At 41.1% G+C, this 18,591-nt stretch overlaps 1 protein-coding gene across 4 annotated transcripts in view; it reads right to left on the reverse strand.

The window, feature by feature from the left end:
• Positions 1–18,591, reverse strand: part of KIF13A (kinesin family member 13A) — a 204,959-nt gene that overhangs the window by 43,369 nt on the left and 142,999 nt on the right. For all 4 annotated transcript variants that reach the window (XM_024217442.1, XM_024217417.1, XM_024217426.1 and 1 more), the window contains exons 14-18: positions 13,388–13,518; positions 11,199–11,285; positions 10,925–11,091; positions 7,873–8,083; positions 2,560–2,722 (exon numbers count right to left, since the gene is read on the reverse strand). In XM_024217442.1, coding sequence (XP_024073210.1) covers positions 2,560–2,722; positions 7,873–8,083; positions 10,925–11,091; positions 11,199–11,285; positions 13,388–13,518 — 759 coding nt within the window. The remainder of the gene's footprint in view (positions 1–2,559; positions 2,723–7,872; positions 8,084–10,924; positions 11,092–11,198; positions 11,286–13,387; positions 13,519–18,591) is intronic.

Here is an 18,591-nt window from a genome sequence, read left to right on the forward strand (position 1 = left end):
ATATTCCAGCCACCCCATCTCTGCCTTCTAACTCAGCATGTAGTGCTGTGAAGATCCAGTGGCTATTTCCCTTTGTCTTTCTCAAATAACTTATTTTTTTATGTAGACATGTTAAATAAGAACAATCTCTCACAAATTCACGTGATAATGGATAGTAATATCCTAACTGACAGCAGTAGATTTTACTATATATCTCAAAAGTCAATAAGCCTCTGAAAAGACTAAATAGGTTATTTTAAGTTTTGTAAAGACAATATCACATAGGACAAAAAAGTGTTGTTTTTTTTAAATCGTCTCAATTTGAATTTAAAAAGCAAGGAACTCTACTTAGGTTGCACAGCAAGAAAACAGAACAGGTGTCATCAGCTCCCATGATGTGCATGCATGGATGGAAGGATACTTGTAAAAGAAAGTTATAGGAGCTATACTTAATGTTGCTCTCTTTTTTTTAAAACTATTTACTCTCCACATATTAAGCAGTAAATGTCCATACTCCACCTACTATTAACTTTAATGACTAAGTTTTGGATCCAAACATGATAATGTCCTCCTTTTAAAATGAAACTGTGCTCACCACAACTGAATGTGGTGACTCTGCCTGAGCAGCACGAAAAAAAAAAAGAGGACAGCACTCCTTTATGGGTGCTAACTGCATCTGGGTTACAAGGGAGGGGCTAGGGCAACAGACCTACCAGAGCCAACCTGGGGGGACCAGGAAGTGGCCAGAGCAGATAGTGGCATTGACTCACCATGTGCACTGGAGGAAGGGGAGGGTACCTGTACTCATGCATTCCAGAAAGAACTCACTCTCTCTCTCCCAATCACAATATCAGCGGTACCCACGTTCTCTCCCATGGGGTTGTAGTAGGCCTTCCCCACAGCAAATAAGGGACCCAGTGAGGTAGGAGGATATTAGGTCAAGATTAGGGTTGTCAAGCGATTAAAAAAACTAATCACGATTAATCGCACTGTTAAACAATTACAGAATGTGCTAAAGATTCATATGTCCCTTCATGCTTCAACCACCATTCCACAGGATATGCATCCATGCTGACGACAGGTTCTGCTCAATAACAAGCCAAAGCAGTGCGGACTAATGCATATTCATTTTCATTATCTGAGTCACATGCCACCAGCAGAAGGTTGATTTTCTTTTTTGGTGGTGTGGGTTCTGTATTCAATCAGACTGTTGCTCTTTTAAGACTTCTGAAAGCATGCTGCACACCTTGTCCCTCTCAGATGTTGGAAGGCACTTCAGATCCTTAAACCTTGGGTCGAGTGCTGTAGCTATCTTTAGAAATCTCACATTGGTACCTTCTTTGTGTTTTGTGAACTCTGCAGTGAAAGTGTTCTTAAAATGAACAACATGTGCTGGATCATCATCCGAGACTGCTATAATATGAAATATATGGCAGAATGCGGGTAAAACAGAGCAGGGGACATACAATTCTCCCCCAAGGAGTTCAATCTCAAATTTAATTAACACATTTTTTTTTAAACGAGTGTAATCAGCATGGAAGCATGTCCTCTGGAATAGTGGTCAAAGCATGAAGGGGCATACGAATGTTTAGCATATCTGGCACATAAATACCTTGCAATGCCGGCTACAAAAGTGCCATGCAAATGCCTGTTCTCACTTTCTGATGACATTGTAAATAAGAAGTGGGCAGCATTACCTCTTGTAAATATAAACAAACATGTTTGTCTTAGCGATTGGCTGAACAAGAAGTAGGACTGAGTGGACTTGTAGGCTCTGAAGTTTTACATCATTTTGTCTTTGAGTGCAGTTATGTAACAAAAAAATATCTACATTTGTAAGCTGCACTTTCACGATAAAAATATTGCACTACAGTATTTGTATGAAGTGAATTGAAAAATACTATTACTTTTGTTTATCATTTTTACAGTGCAAATATTTGTAATTAAAATATACACTTTGATTTCAATTACAACACAGAATACAAGATATATTTGAAAATGTTAAAAAACATCCAAAATATTTAATACATTTCAATTGGTATTGTATTGTTTAACAAGGCGATTAAAACTGAGATTAATTGCAACTAAATTTTTTGAGTTAATCGCGTGAGATTAATCGACAGCACCAGTCAAGATCCTGAAACTCAGTAGCTAGCAGGTACTTGTTACACAGAGGATACAGGTCACTGATAAACAGAAGCTGAAGTAGATTTAGGGGGAGGAATCCCCTAAGGAAGCCTGAAAAAAAGGGGGGGAGGTTTGATATAGTGGAGAGCCAACTCCATCCCCCTTTTCCAGTCCTCCTTAACTCTCATACAAGAGGAGGGCTTTAGGGTCCCAGCAACGGGCTGGCTGGGAGTGGGTTGGGAAAGGTGAGGGCTGACAGCAGCACTCCCAGATAAATGGAAATTATTAACAAAAAATGATGACCTGCACTGTACAACTGATTGCCAGGTATTCTCAGATGTTAGGTGAGTAAAACTGCGGCCTAATTAAACAACAAACACTGCATCTCATCTTTCTTCCTGCATGGTCAGGATAATAAGATAATTCCCTCTTTCAGAGATTAGCTCTTTTTACCTTTCTGTTGGCACTGAGGTTTGCAGCAGGGATCTGAAGTGTCACTTGATAATCAGTTAGCTTGTTCATTTCTTCTGCTAAGAAGTTTGCCTCTCTCACCAGTGTGTTGGCCTTTACTATTTGCTCTCGAAGTTTAGCCAGGCTCTGCCGGAACAATTCATCCCTGTAGTGCAGCAGGGAACATGAAAAATAGAAGGAAACCTATTTTTATTATTGGAAGGTCACAAACGGAATGGCTAGTCAAGTCCTTTTTTTCTTAAACAAATCTGCAAAGAAATGGTGTACTAACACTAAACGTGTCTTATACATCATTTTATTGAGAAAAATCTTAGCATATGAAATAAACATACAGCTATGAAGGAAAGCCCAGAGCAATTAAACCCAAACCTTTCCCAACTAAAAGTCACATTTACAGAGGAACAGCTATACTGGTAATTTGCTAGGAGCCTGAAGGCTGCTCCTAATTTTGACGCAATAAAATACACTGCATCTGTCTTTCCCTTTAATCTGGAGGTGTGGCCCCCAGAGACTACCAGCCCCAGCATGTGATGCTTCATCTTTATACAAACTGCATGCTGGAACCTACAACCTGTGTCCACACCTTCTTATTAAAAAGATAAGGCTAGCTGGGGGGCCCTGCTGTGCTGTAGTTTTCCATGGCCCACTGTACTTGCCATCCCTAGTATAAAACATCATATGTTCCACATATGAAATGCACCCTATAATTAAAAAATACTTGCACAAATTAACAACTGGAGCACTGTGTGCAGGTTAACACCCTTTGTATGAATTCCAAAAAGGGTTCCCAAACCTGTTTGAACAAACCTAATCTAATATGAAAACTGGCAGCAACAACCGGCATATGGTGCTCCTCCCTATGATGCAAGTCTAGACTTGTCTCATGCAGGATCCCCAACATTAATTTTTTTAGTTTTACATGTTTATTCTTTGGGTAATAGAGAGAGAAGCCCAATCATTTCTGCCTTGTTTTAGGGGTCTGCACATAGGATCCCGGATGCACAGCAGCACTTACAAGGGAGTATATTGTATCCCATAATTTCTTGCATAAAACCCGTAATTAAACCTCAGATTCCTTAGTCCCCAGGACTCCACACACACATACACATACACACACACACACACACACACACAAAATCCTACAGAAATCAATTATATAGGATTAGAGACAAGTTTGGGAGGAGTGGCAAGCTTGTTCTGTGGGGCATGTAGATCTGTCAGATGCCTTAAATACCCAGACCATGCCGTATTGTTGTCATGCCTGTACTCCCTAGCAGGAACTGCTCTTGAGTGGCTACACTTTTCTTCTTTGAGAGGAGTTCCAGACAGTAGTTCTGAGCAATTGTTCTTCTGCCCTGAAGGCTCTCTCATGCAAGGTAACACAAAATTATGTACATGTTGAACAGAAAGGGATAAGACCATTGGTAGGATTAGCAAGGAGGCCTGCTTTGTGGGGTCTTTAATATTCTAAAGTACCCAGTTTAGTGCCTATTTCCTATCTGGCTCAGTTCTGCAATACAAGTGGGGCCTTGTTAGAGGCCAGATACTCAGGCAGCAGCTGTGTCCAAGCCTGCTTCCTCTCCTCCTCCAGCCCCTATTCCCCCCGCCACTTGTTCTGGGGCAAAGAGGGAAACTCCTTTCCCCATCCCTCTTACTACTGTTATCCATGCCATCAGCAATTTGAGATTAGATGGCAATAATGCATTCTACCAAGAGACATATTGTGGGATCACCTGGAAGCTGAAGCTAGAGCAGCTACTTATTCACTAAGCAGTGCTCTGTTCCGAGAGCAAGTTACACGAGTGCTCTGTCATACTGCTGGCTTCCATGTGGAATTGAATGTGTTTTTGATCTATAAATGCTCTAAATGGCACAGGTTCTGGCTATATAAAATACACCCCCCGCCCCCTTTTCTCCCTGTGTGATGCTTCCGCATGTGAGATCAGCAGATGTACTCAAGCTAACAGGTTACTAATTTAAAAAGGGAGGGAGGGTGATGACAAGACTCTTTCCAGGAGAAGTCCTTGGCTCCCTTTCTTGGTCCAAGTAGAGCCTGAATTTAACAACTTTCTGGGAATGTGACAAAGCCAATCTCTTTTCCTCAGGCTTTTGGGGAAGGAATGGGTGACAAGCATAGCGTAGCTAGGTGGGGCTGTTACCTCAGCCAAGTATTAGTTTAGGGAGTTTTCATTATTTTTTGTATATTTTAATTCTTGTTTTCTTTGTGTAGTTGTGGGAATGCACTTAGGGCAGTACCACAAAAACACACCACAGAAACTGAAGCGAACAAAATAAGTTTTAGATGGGATTTTTGTATTTTTACTATACAAAGTGTGTATGCCAAGTTCCATTGGATACCAACGAAAGCAAATATCCATCTAGATATCGAGTCTTGAAAGACATTGGTTTTAAAACAAACAGCAGCTAACTCTTAACTATAGTGGCACTTGGAAAGTGCCACTATAATACACACCAGTCACATTCCATGCAAGTCCAGTCACTAAGGTCTGCTACACCTTGCCCTTCAAACTGAACAGATGGTGTTGTGCCCTAGAATACGAAATATGTTTTCCATACTTCCCATCACGTGCTCAGTAGATGCCCTCTTCCCCCTCAAAATACTACCCTGCCTTCACTGCCTAATTAACACTAGAAATTCCCCACAGACTTCTCTTGATTTCTCTTTCCAGTACATGGACCATTTCTCCCCTCTTCAGAAGCCCGAACCTCCTTTAGAGCTGAAAAAATTAAATCTAAGACAATATTCTGCAGGACTAGAAATGTTCACTATTTCTTACAGGATACCTTTTACTCAGGGGTGAAAGTAAGTTAAAGGACTTACTGGTACGCTGGAGTCCTGGGCAGGGGCTTGGCCTCAACCAGAAGAGGCAGGGCCTCAACTGGAAGAGGTGGGGCCATTAAATCAAGATTTGAAGGCCTCGGGGCTCCGGCTCTGGCTGTGAGCCCCGGAGCTACCAGCTGCAGAGGCAGCTGGGAGCCCTGGGGCTCAGGGGCGATTTAAAGGGCCTGGGGCTCTGGCTGCTGCTACCGCAGCAGAGCTCTGGGTCCTTTAAATTGCCGACGGAGCCCTGCTGCCGCTACCCCGGGGCTCCGGCAGCCGGGCTTGGGCAGTGATTTAAAGGGCCCAGGGCCCTGCTGCCGCTACCCCCCGAGCCCGGCTGCCGGAGCCCCTGGGTAGCAGTGGCAGGGCTCCCGTGGGGATTTAAAGGGCCCAGGGCTCCTGCCACTACAGGAGGGGTGGGATACTCATCAGTGAAATCCAAGGACAACATTCTTGTTTGAAGGCCCATTCCTCCCAAACTCCCCTAACAGTTGCTGTACAGAGGGTGAGTGATGGCATGGCCACTACATTTCTTGCTTGGGGGCTTCATCTTTTCATATCAGCCTGAAGATAGAGGATATCGTCATCCATTCTAGTTTTCTGTCCATTATCATGCTCCAGAGCATTCTGGCTGCTGTAAAGGGTAAGGGGGGGGGGGTGGAAATGCCTCTACTACTCTACCCCAGCCACCTATTTTGTGAGTGGCCTTCCCTTGTGAGTGACTCCAGTTCATACCTATGCTGCTGCTCACAGTCTTTCCCAGGCAGTGGTACCATATCAATTATGTGATTTTTTTGACAGCTTCACTACTGTTCACAAGGCAGTTATGAAGAACAACAGTGAATCCAACCAGAGGCCTATTCATTTCAATCTGCAACTTGGCAAAGCTGCAAGAAGCTATAAAAGTACTAGAGCTTTGTCTGCAAACTCAGGAAGATGAGACTGCATCATTTTGCATTCAGTTCACATTAGGATGGTTCTCTTTACATCTCTAAGAGCTAGAAACTATTTTTAATTAAAACTGAAATACTACAGTTTTCCCTCCTTGCCTGTGAAATCTTTCTAGTCATCACTGGTACATAGACGAGCAGATTTTTTTCAAGCCCAGTTTGGCAGAATTTGTGAATGCTGAAAGTAAGGCTTGCACAAAAACTAACACAAAATGCATAGTTTTACAGGACTAGATCTTGATTCTATTTTCTGTTTCCTACATTCTGGGTCTGAATGAGGCAAGACAATTTTGGCTTACTCTGTTTAGACTTTTGTTTCACATTGACTTTTTATGGAGGAAGTGGAAATACATCAAGATAGAAAGGAGTGCTCAAAGTCACCATTTATAAAAAAAGAGATGAGTGAACAATGAAGTCTCTGTTGTACAATGCAAATAAACATTCACAGAAAACAGAGTTGGACAAAAAACTAGTAGTCCATTTAGTCACTCCTTCTATTGGACGAATCATAGAACCAAGAACAGAATATTACTTTGTTTACAACAAAATGCAGCTGCTGAAAATCTTATTCCTCTCCCTCTGCTCTGACCATATCACTCCCCCTGTGAGTCCAATAGCTTCCTCTCACCTCCTACATCAACAAGCTTCTGTCATCTTCAATATACATCCCTACCCCTTCCTAAACTCAGCTCATTTTTTTCCCTCCTCCTACTCCTTCTCTGACTTCTTAAGCTCTCCTTCCAAATCTCCCTCCCAAAAGTCCCTTGTGAATCTTTCACCCATGCTTTGTCTGTGTTTTTCCACACCATCCCTTATGACTGGAACTCCTGTGTTTCCCTTGCACACTAAACAACCTGCCTTTACTCAAAATCATTTCTCAAAATGCACATTTTGTGTGAGGCCTTTCAACAACAGTGTTCTAAAAATAGATTTATTTATTTTTAAAAGTTTGCACAACATGAGAGTAAACCTTTAATTTTTTGCGCATGTCGTGTGTTTCTGAATTTTGACTGTGCTTGATACACATTGTTAGATTCATGGGGCATGGACTGTGTTTTCACAGTGTTGGGTACACTGATGGCACGGTAATATTTGACAAAGTTTGATCTTACATATTTGTCCCTTCCCTCCCTCCCTCAAGTAATCTGTCAGCAACACATGCAGGGAGTGTTAAAACTGTATGAATTTAACACTTGCATAGCATCTGAACTGCTCTATGAAAAGTCACCACACCACGCAGGGCAAAATTCTGCTCTCAAAGGTGCATGTGAGATACCAAATCAAACCAATGGGAAGCCCCATACTGCAGCAGAAGTCAGAATCTAGCTCTAAATGAAATAAAAGTGGGATTTAACTGGGTTGAAGAGAGGTCTGATACTGCAGTTTAACAATGAGCCAAAATGTTGATTGTTTCCAGATAGATGGATCACCTTGTCCTTCTATCCCCTAAGCCCTCTCCTTTGTATTTCTCATTCATTTTGGTTTTAACTCCAGTATTCTCACCTCTCTTCTGTCCAGATGTTTACTTTTTGCTGGGCAGTCTGAGCTGTATATGAGAGCCTGTCACTGCCGTGCTGATGCTGCCTTTCTGGAGAAAGCTGCTGCCTGAGCTGCTCGAGCTCACGCTCATACATCAACCTCTGCTCCTCAAGAGCACTCTGCTTCTCTTCCAAGTACTGCTTCTCCAAGACCTGCACCACATTTTGGACTGGGTCTAGAAAAGGAAGAAATGAGCAAACACAACACCTGAATTCAATTACTATCCTATTATTTATATTTCAGTAGCATTCAGAAATTCCCAGGTACTTTCCAAAAGCAAAGAAAAATGCAGCTATTGCCCCAAAGAACTTACAATCCAAAAGTCAAAATAAATATACAAAAGGAAAGGAATACAGCATATAGAGAAAGTGAGATGAGTGATCCTGACAAACATTTAGTTCCATTATTATTTTTTGATGTTGTTTTAAAATATATTATGGACCCCCAGGTGGAGGAAGGATAGAGAAGGGGATGAATTAGTAAGAGCAAGGAAGTAGGACAAGGGAAGAAGGGAAAGGATAACTTCACTTTCTCTGTATTAGCTGCTGAGGAAATGTGATGGAGGGTGGTGGAAGAAAACTGAAGCAAACAACCAAATTATCTACTTCAGTTAGTAACAACCACTGAAAGAAAAGAACCATTTTTTTTCCTTTTTAAAAGCAAGTTATAGATTGTGTATGTTTCCTAGAACTTCTTTGCGGTTCTGGAAGAGAATAAACTTCTATAATAAATTAACCTTCCCACATATTGTCAATTTTAAACCCGTCTCATATGTACATTCCACACTAATGTACGATAAACTCTGGGTTGATTTCAGTTTTGAAGACTTACATGTAGTAACTGAACTGGCAGTTAAGAGAAGCTTTAAGTCAACATTTTATTGAGTAATAAATTAGCTTGCTGTGCTGTAAACGCCACATGTAAATCCTGTGAACACGAACTGAAAGATACATAGTTCGCATTAACATAGTCACAGCACACTATTGTGTGGTGCAGTTCACACCCCTGCAGCCCAAACTCTGGGGCTGCGTAGACAAGCCCTTAGATGCTAGTAGTCCTGCCTTTGCTCCAAATATCAAGTCCTGTTACAGTCCCATATACAATACTGGTGCCGCATGGAGAGATGTGCCATTGTTAAAGGTGTCATGCTAAATAGAGGCTCTGTATGGTAGACTCTGCAAGGCGTTGGTCAGGTAAAGAGATGCTTGTCAATACTCAACTTTCGGTAAAAAAAATTAGTTCTGATGTCTTTATAGATAAACGTGGCAAAAGTTTCACATTTGGCAACTGCTCACAATTCAATTAATATTTAAACTAGTGGGACAGATTCTGCAAAGCCCCATATATTTAATTGAGGACAATTTGGCCCACTATTTGTAATGTGACTAGGAAAAGTTCTTTATAAAACCCAATTTCTGATCTGAACAGAACAGTGATGAGGGCTGCCTGTGATCTGCTATAATAATAGTTTGAATTTGTTTATCTGCGTCATTTTTAGCATCATTAAAAGTATTAATTTAGGATATAAGTCTTCTCAACGTATCTTTGAAAAAACTGAAAACTACTGCAAGTTACTATTTTAATCGTATCACTGTCGCTCGAAGAAAAGAACTCATGCTTTGCACACAGACTTATTATAGGGATACCACCATTATAGCAGTTATGAAATACAAAGTAAAAACTTGTAAATGTAAATATTAAACATTTCACAAGACATTAAATGATATACTACGTGTCTTAAATTGTCACAAGTAGTAGACTCTATTCACAAGTAGCTAGAATTTGTATTGGCATTAGAATGATTAATTATTTTTAACTTCCAGATACATTTTGGAGCAAAAAGGATTATTGCTTGAATGGAGTTTTGATAGAAGCATATAAGCTGAATTATTTATTTGCCTGTCTATAATACTCTTATTAAATACTTGCATAATGCAAGCAGAATTATCTTCACATCTGCAAGTTTTTATAGCATCATCTCTAAAATATTTTGAAACCATAATTATACAGAAGAATGACTGAGAAATTAAACATTACGCAGAAGATAAAGGACAAGCATGGCAGAAATGAAAAGATGCTACTGTGTTTGGAAGTACAGGAAATAATTCTAAAGATGAATCACTGAGACAAGGGTTTGCTAAATTACTCAAAGACTATTTTTTAACTGATGCCAGAAAGTGAGTTCCCCAACGATCTCCCCAGACATCTGCTACTACAGATCACATTAAAAGTTGTTACATGAACAAACCACAGTATGAAAAATATTCTTTGTAACATCTGGGAAGACAACAGTTTTCTCATTTCAAGTAACATTTCCAATATCTGCAGAAAGTGGATTAAGCAGCATATGAGCTTTTACATTTCAATACAGGCAGTTCTAATTTGCTAAACACTAAACATTGAGATTCTTCTGCATGAGACATCCTTTAACAGATTTTAATAAGTGAGGATTGTATAAAATACTGTGAGCTTAACAACTGTCAAAGCATGCTGGCTGATTATTTTGCCAAAATGTCTGTTCTGGTTTCGCTACTGTCTTGTTAACAATGTTATGGTATCACATCAACAGTATGTGATGGAAAAGAAAGGATGAAATTGCCATAAAATACATTTCAAAGTTAAATTTATAGCATACTTTCACAAGTAATTGTAGTCAAGAGTTTAGCAGGTTTTAGAAAAGGATTAGACATTTATATGATCATCATTCACAGTTACATTATATAGGACAATAATGTGGAAAGAATAAAAACCAAGATGCTTCAGGGCATAAGCTAACCATTGACTGATGGGGTCAGGAAGAAATTCCACCTGTGGGCAGTTATTCTATAATTATCCAGGACTGCATTTCTTGCATCCCCCTCTGAAGCATCCAATATTGGCCTCTATCACAGAGGATACTGGACTAGATGGATAACGGATATGCTCCAGCAACTCCTAAATTCATATATCTGAGAAGATTTTTTTTAATTGGACCCAAACAACCTTTGTGCTTCACTTGATATGGTAATTCTCTTACCATTACTATTCAGTGTTTTCATTATAACTTCCATTTGTGCAAATTCGTAGTTGTAATCTGGTTCTGAAGAAGCTTCACTAGCTGCATCCAAATCATGTTCCGCTAACACGGTTTCTTTTTCAAAGTCTTTCAACCAATCTCGTCGCTTCCTCTTTGGCAGATTGATTCTATTTAAAAATTTAAAAGTGACTTAAGATTTTAAAAACAACAAGAGTGAAAATAGGTCAGCAAATAAGGTGTGTGAGTGGAAGGAAATCAAAGAATATAAAATTACCTAAAAAAGTGGTTGTTTCCCCATAGGATTCTATCTCCATGCCACAGCTGAGTGGCAGTACATACCAGTGTGCCATTTACACAGGATCTAAAAGAACAATAAGACCCCTTTGGTGAGCTAACAGAAATGATATATGGAAAATACCTACAAGTTCATCTAGTCCAGGGTCGGCAACATTCGGCACGCGGCTCGCCAGGGTAAGCACCCTAGCGGGCTGGGCTAGTTTATTTACCTGCTGACCCGGCAAGTTCGGCCGATCGCGGCCCCCACTCGCTGCGGTTCGCCGTCCCGGTCCAATGGGGACGGCGGGAAGTGGCGCGGGCCGAGGGATGTGCTGGCCGCAGCTTCCCGCTGCCCCCATTGGCCAGGGACGGCGAACCGCGGCCAGTGGGGGCCGCGATCGGCCGAACCTGCTGGGTCAGCAGGTAAATAAACTGGCCCGGGCCGCTAGGGTGCTTACCCTGGCGAGCCGCGTGCTGAACGTTGCCGACCCCGATCTAGTCTATTTTCCCCACCTATGCAAGATCATATGTAATACACCATACACAGACTAACAAAGTTCTTATTAAAGTGTAAATGTGAAAGGTTGCTAATGAAGGATCAATTCCCACTGCCTTTGAAAAACTGCTGCTGTTGCACCTCTGCACTATAAACAGTAGGGGGAGAGGGCTTCCATTTTAGCTTCATAGCTGGTGATTAAAAAAAGCCGCATGCACATTCCAGAAACTGGGTCACAGACTGTTCATTGTAAACAGTCTGTGAACCTAGTTACATTTAAACACTATTAGAAAAAGCTTATGCATGGTTATTTTGCCATTTCTAAGGAAACCTCTAAGAAGCAGATTAGTCTAACAGATGGTAAATATTGCTAATACATATCATAGATGATATATAATTTATTTATACATATGCCTTATCACTGAATTTCATTCTTTTGATAAACTGGGCTTCTATTAGTCAAAAGTTTCTATTTTTGAGAAATTTTGGAAAACAGCATTTGCATCTAGGGTCATCTATATTTAAGCTTTATTCATGAAAAAGTGAAATGGAATTGTTTGGTTCTTGCTTCTGTGGCTCAAAGCAGAAAAATAAATCAAATAGTATTTCCCTCTAAAATGTAATATCCTAGATGAAATGCAATACTGTCTCTTCAGAGTCAGAGTTCTGAATTCAGTTTTGTATCACAAATATCTTATGTGTCAGATATGAAATAATCCATTCTGTTTAAAGTTGTAACTCTGGTAACAAAGTTCATGCTGATATAAACATCCCAGAAACAACTACTTAAGCATTTCAGATCAGTCACAAACAAAACATTGTTATATGATTTTCCACTGACATTCTCCTCTGTTCTTGCCAGTCAAAACTCCGAACTCCTTGTACTGTAACTCTATCACCATAAGTCTGAATACCATCTAGCTGGAATTTTGTAATTTACATTATTAGTCTGCAGCACTGCGATATACACGCTAAGATGTACTTTATAAAATGCACAGTGAAGATAGGGTTTGGAAAAATAGATTATCCCTCAATCTTTTGTTTACCATATAATGCCTATATCTGTGAAATTAATTAAACAGTAAGATCACAGGCAGTATATTTGTGTGAAATTATTGCACATGCCATAAGTGATGTTACAAGGCTGAACAGCTTTAAATGCTAGCAAAGAAGAAACAATCTCTATAAATGGAATGTTCCTATAACTCTGAAAGAGCAACAAGAGGGAAGAGAGTCTGGATTCATACATTTACTGTATATTTACTGGGCATTATTATAATTGAGGCTTTCAGATGAAATTTATCTATTCTCATGAAGCCTAAGAGAGTGAATTCACAGGGGTAGAATTCATCCATCCAACCAATCGACAGGCTGCTATTCCATCCCAGAGGTTAGAATAGCAGCAGCTGCACATCTCTATAATCCTGCCTATTCCACAGAGTCTATGTAAACAATGATCCCATCCTTGTTCCCAAGACCTCCTTAATTATGCTTTATCCAGAACCAGCATGGAGACTTCCTCTTTTGCATGGAGGTCTGTTGTGTCTTAAGTTTCTGTTGACATCACCTGAATTGAAACTGGTTATTGACCAGAGCACACAGTATTTGTGACATAGTAAAATAAAAATGCACGCACCTTTTGGTGATGAGAAGCAAACGTTGCACAGGGCAAGTGTGCTGAACTTCCTTACCTTGCATTTTCTTTTGGTGTGAGAGAAATTTCCCCATCTAATGCAATGTCAATCTCACAGTGCTCTGGTTGGATCCCTATACCAAAGAGCTGTATGTCCTGAGAGGTATCTGCACCAACCCTGGTGTGGTCCTGGTTCATAGGTTATTAATAAAACATCAATGAAAATCAAGCAAACTGCTTCCCTTTATATAACTTATCAGATACAACTTACAACAAAAATATTAACATAACAAGAATGGAAAATGCATAACCAACACTCTGAAATCCTATGCTGAGGACTTCCACACAGCAAAAAATAATGCTGGTCTGACAGAGGTAAAACTGAAAGAGGCAACTAACCAATTCTTCTATGCAGCATTTCATCTTAGTAGTTTTGTTATATAAATCATAAAACACCACAGAAGCAAATTAACTCTGATTTAAAATGTTCACAAGTCTCTGTGGTGCCTATGCATTACTGCACATAGTAAGGAAAAGCAGCTGTGTCCCACAGTCCATAAGAAAGGACAACATGGGCTGTAAAACTTGGGCACACTAGAACTGAGGTAAGCATACTGTATTAGTCAACTCAGTTCCACAGCTTTTGTCTCTTAGAATCTGACCCAAATGGAGAGGTTACTCATATTGTGCAGTAACTGGCGTTTCAATTGTTTCCCCCTGTAAGTGCTCCATTTCAGATGCACTTGCAACCCATGTGCCTTTGATCCAAGAATTTTGGTAGTAAGGGCCGTTTGGCCCATGCATGCGCACTCCGCATCCTTGTGCCCCATATTCCGAGGGTACATAGGGCTATACAGGTGCACTGCCCTCAGTTCCTTCTCCACTGTAAAGTCATACAGAAGAAACTCTGAAGCAGAGGGGAAGGAGGGCAAGTAGTGGACAGACACACACATCTCAAAGAACATTTGCTGCCCAAAGTGAATAACCTTTACTACTACTTCAAGTACTATCCCTATGAGCGCTCCACTTCAAGTGACTTCTGAGCAGAACCCTCATGAGGAGGAGAGAGCTTTGGAGCAGAGTCCAACACTGAAGAAAAGACCGGATTCACAAGGACAGCATCTCATCTAGAAGAATGAATAACTGCTCAGTGCTTGGAAAAAGTACGTATTAAAGTCCAAGCTGCAGCCTTGCAGATCTCAACAATGGGGATGTGTTTGAGTAATGCCATAGAGATAGAAAGAAACTTCATGGAATGGGCTAATATCCTAGAAGGGGGTTGTATATTGGCAGCTTCATAACAAGAAAAAAATACATCCAGAAATCTACCTCAAGAGTCTCTGGTTGGAAACTGTAGTACCTTTGGATCTGATGGCAATTGAAACAGCCTGGGAAACTTCTAAATAGTCTGGTTCTTTCCAAATAGAAGACTAGTTCCCTACTGTTGTCTAAATTATGGAAAGCAGAATTTTCCCTGGTCTGACATGCTTTGGGGGGGGAAATTGGAGATTGAGGTCTTGATTGATGTGGAATTCAGACAATGTCTTAGGTAGAAACTTAGGATGTAGACTAATTTTTTGTTCTTGGAAAACACTGTAAAGGGAGAGTCTGCCATTAAAGCTCCCATTTCTCCAATTCTTCGAGCAGAAGTGATGCCCACCAAAAAAGCTGTTTTCATTGCTAGGTGAAGACGGGAACAGGTGCCCATCTGTTCCAAAGGGGGTTTTATAAGACATTTGAATATGAAATTTAAATCCCATACAGGGATGGGATCTCTAATGTGAGAAAAAAAGCTGTGGCGGTATGATCAAACACTGAGAATCCTTCAACCGGGGAACAAAAGCCATTATAGCAACCAAGTGAACCCCAATGGAACTCATAAATAATCCTGACTTTAATGCCAGCAGACAGTTGAGGACAGCAGAGAAGGGAGAATGAACAGATGAAAGATGTCGCTAGTCACACTAGTGATGAAATCTTTTCCATTTTTGCAGGTAAATATTTCGCACAGACTTTTTCCTACTGTTTAATACCACTTACTGTACCTCTGCAGAGCAGGGAGTCTCTATTCCTGTGAACCTTCGAGTAACCAAGCCTTGAGGCAAAGGACTCCTTGGTTGGGATGGAGAGTCTGAGCAGTGTCTTGAGACAGAAGACTGGGAATTGTCAGAAGACTCATCACCAGACAAACGGATGGTAGAATCAAGTAAGGATAGTAGGCCTGCTTGGGCCACACTGGAACAATTAATATGATCTTGGTTTTGTCTTGCTTGATCTTCTTCACCACTCTCAATATCGGGGCATTGGAGGAAATACAAACAGAAGGCCTCTTGTCCACAGAACAAGGAAATATCTTCCAGTGCATGAGGGCCTAACCCTCCTCTTGAGCAAAATAGCCTGTTGGTAAGGGTGGCAAAGAGATCCACTTCTGGAAATCCTCAAGTCTGAAATATATGATTGAGAGTCTAGGAGTCCAACTCCCCATTTGTAATCTTGAAGGAAGCATCTGCTTAGATTGTCGGTTATGATGTTTTGTAGGTCTGGAACGTAAGTTGCTGAAATAAGGATGTGATTGGTTATATACCAATCCCATAGCTTTATTGCTTCTGCACAAAGGGAAGGGGATTGTCTCCCACCGGTTGATGTAGAACATAAAGGCTATTTTGCCTGTTGTGATTTTGATGGATTTGTCCCAGATTAATGGAAGGAAGTGAGACCAGGCAATCCAGACTGCCCTGGAGGCTAAGGTGTAATCGTGCTTCTTAGCAGACCATTTGCTTTGAATGGTGTGGTTCCCTAAATGCCACCTCCCCCAAACCTACCAAGGAGGCATCTGCCATTATGGTGATGGTTGGGGATGACTGGTTAACGAAACACTTGCACAAACACTGCCTGGGTTCTTCCACCAATTGACAGAGTCTCTGACACCAGTCTGTTCAGGCTGTATTTGTTTGTGGGTATAAACGGTCCTGAGCCACCCCTGGAAACAGCGCAGCATAATCTGGCATGTCGTGTCATAAAGGTATAAGCTGTCCCCATAGTTGAAGGAAATTTCTTGTTGATGTCTGTGGACTGACTTGAATTTTTGAAATGAGGTTTGTTAATGTCATGAACCTGTCCATGGGAAGGTAAGCTCTGACTGATACTGCATCTAAGGAGGCCCCTTTGAATTATATCATTTGCACAGGGCTCAAAGTGGATTTCTCAATGTTGTGCTGAAGACCCAGCCTGAAGAATCAGGACATTGCTGTCTTTGTGGCAGAGAGAACCTTGTTTTAAGACCAGTTCTCGAGCAGCCAATCATCGAGGTATGGAAAAACAATTATCCCCAGTTGAAGATAAGCGACAATCACTCACAATACTTTCAATACCACCCTTGGGGCAGAAAAAAGGCCAAAAGGAAACACTCGATACTGGAAGTGATCTTGACCAACCAGAAAACTGAAGGAATCTCTTGTGAGAAGGATGAATCATGACATGAAAATATGTATCCTGAAAGCCAAGGACCGAAAATGAATCCTCTGGCTCCAACTACGGAATTATAGGTGCAAGAGTCACCATCTTGAATTTCTGGGTTGTCACAAAATTGTTTTAGAATCTTAAATCTACAATCGGTCTCCAGCCCCTGTACTTTTTTGGGACCATAAAATACTTGGACTAAAATCTCTTCCCGCCGTGGTGAGCTGGAACTGGTTCTATGGCTCCTATGCATAGAAGGGAATCTATCTCCCATATCAGAACTGCTCATGAGAGAAGTTCCTGAAAAGGGACAAGGAAGGGAAGTTAAATGGATGGAGTAACCTGATCTTAGAACCTCAACGCCCATGATGTAATCTTTTGCCATACAGAATGAAAATGGTGGAGAGAGACTCCAAAGTGGGAGGGGGCAGGTAGAATGGTGTGGTTGCAGCTATATGATGTGAGGTTGTTCCAAACCCTCAACCAATCTGTCAGAACTGTCATTTTGATGAAGATAATTGAGTTGTAGATGCAGACCAAGTAGGCAGGCTCTGTCTTTGCAACCTCAACTTCTTTCTGAGGGGCTCTGAAATCCTGAAAATTCAATAGGACAGGATCTCTGTGCCGTCTGAAATCTGCTAAACTTTTGTTTGCTTGCAAGTGTATACATTTCAAGGAATCACAAGGTGACCCTGGAATCCTTTGGGTTGTGCAAGGATTCATCGGTGGATTCAGCAAAGAGTTTTAATTGCTCGTAGGGGAGATATTCTACCACGTTTTGGACCTTTCTCTGGAACCCAGACAGTTAGAGCCAGGATGTTCAAAACAGGACCACTGCTGTAGAAATAGAACAAGCTGCAGTGTCAACTGTATCATTGCTTGCAACGAGGTCCTAGCAAGCAGCTGACCCTCATTAATAACGGATTGGAATTATTCACGATATTCTGCCAGAAAGTGCTCAATAAAGGTGGCAAACTTAGAATAATTTGTATGGTAATATTTTGCCACAAGAGCCTGGAAATTTGCAATCCTAAACTGAAGCTTTGCAGATGAGCAGGTCTTATGGCCAAACAGGTCAAGATGTTTTTGGCCTTTATCATAAGGTGTGGATTCAGTGTGCTGCTCTCTACCACATTTACTCACTGCTTCTACAACCAGACAGTTAAGTGCAGGATGGAACAATAAAAATTCAGAATTCTTGGTTGGGACGTAATTTATTTATTTTTAATTGGCACACTTGCATGTCAATGGTATTGTTGCTGGGCTCTGCCAAATGGTCTTGGCAGGGTTCAGCAGGGCTTTATTGATGACCAGGTGTCCATTGTAGAATATCCAGGACTTATGCTGTGACTCTCTAACCTCCTCTACAGGAATCTATAAGTAGTTTGCAATATATTTAATTAAGTCCTGGAATTGTCTGAAGTCATCTGCCAGAGAAGGCATCTTCTCATCTGGAGAAGATAAGGAAATAGTCATTTGTGGAATAGCCTCCTTACCTGCTCTGGCCCCCCGCTGTTCAAAGGATTCCTCTGGTTGACAGAGTGGAGGAGATGGAGTAGGAGAATGTTTTCTTCTATGGTTCCCACAAAAAGAACTAGGACCCGCGAAAACTGCTATCTATATGCAGCCCAAGCACCCCAGTATGGTCACTGAAGAGGTCCATAAGTTATGGGTGGTGGCATCCAATGCTGCTCAAACCAGCATGAAGGGGGACAGGTCCATCCTGGGTGTAGCTCCTCCCTTTCCCCAAAAGGGTCAGGTGCAAGGTCCCTTGCTTAATTTAAGTAGGGGAATCCTGCACTG

The sequence above is a fragment of the Terrapene carolina genome, unplaced genomic scaffold, assembly GCF_002925995.2.
Source record: "Terrapene carolina triunguis isolate 2854851 unplaced genomic scaffold, T_m_triunguis-2.0 Scaffold58, whole genome shotgun sequence".
NCBI lineage: Eukaryota > Metazoa > Chordata > Testudines > Emydidae > Terrapene > Terrapene triunguis.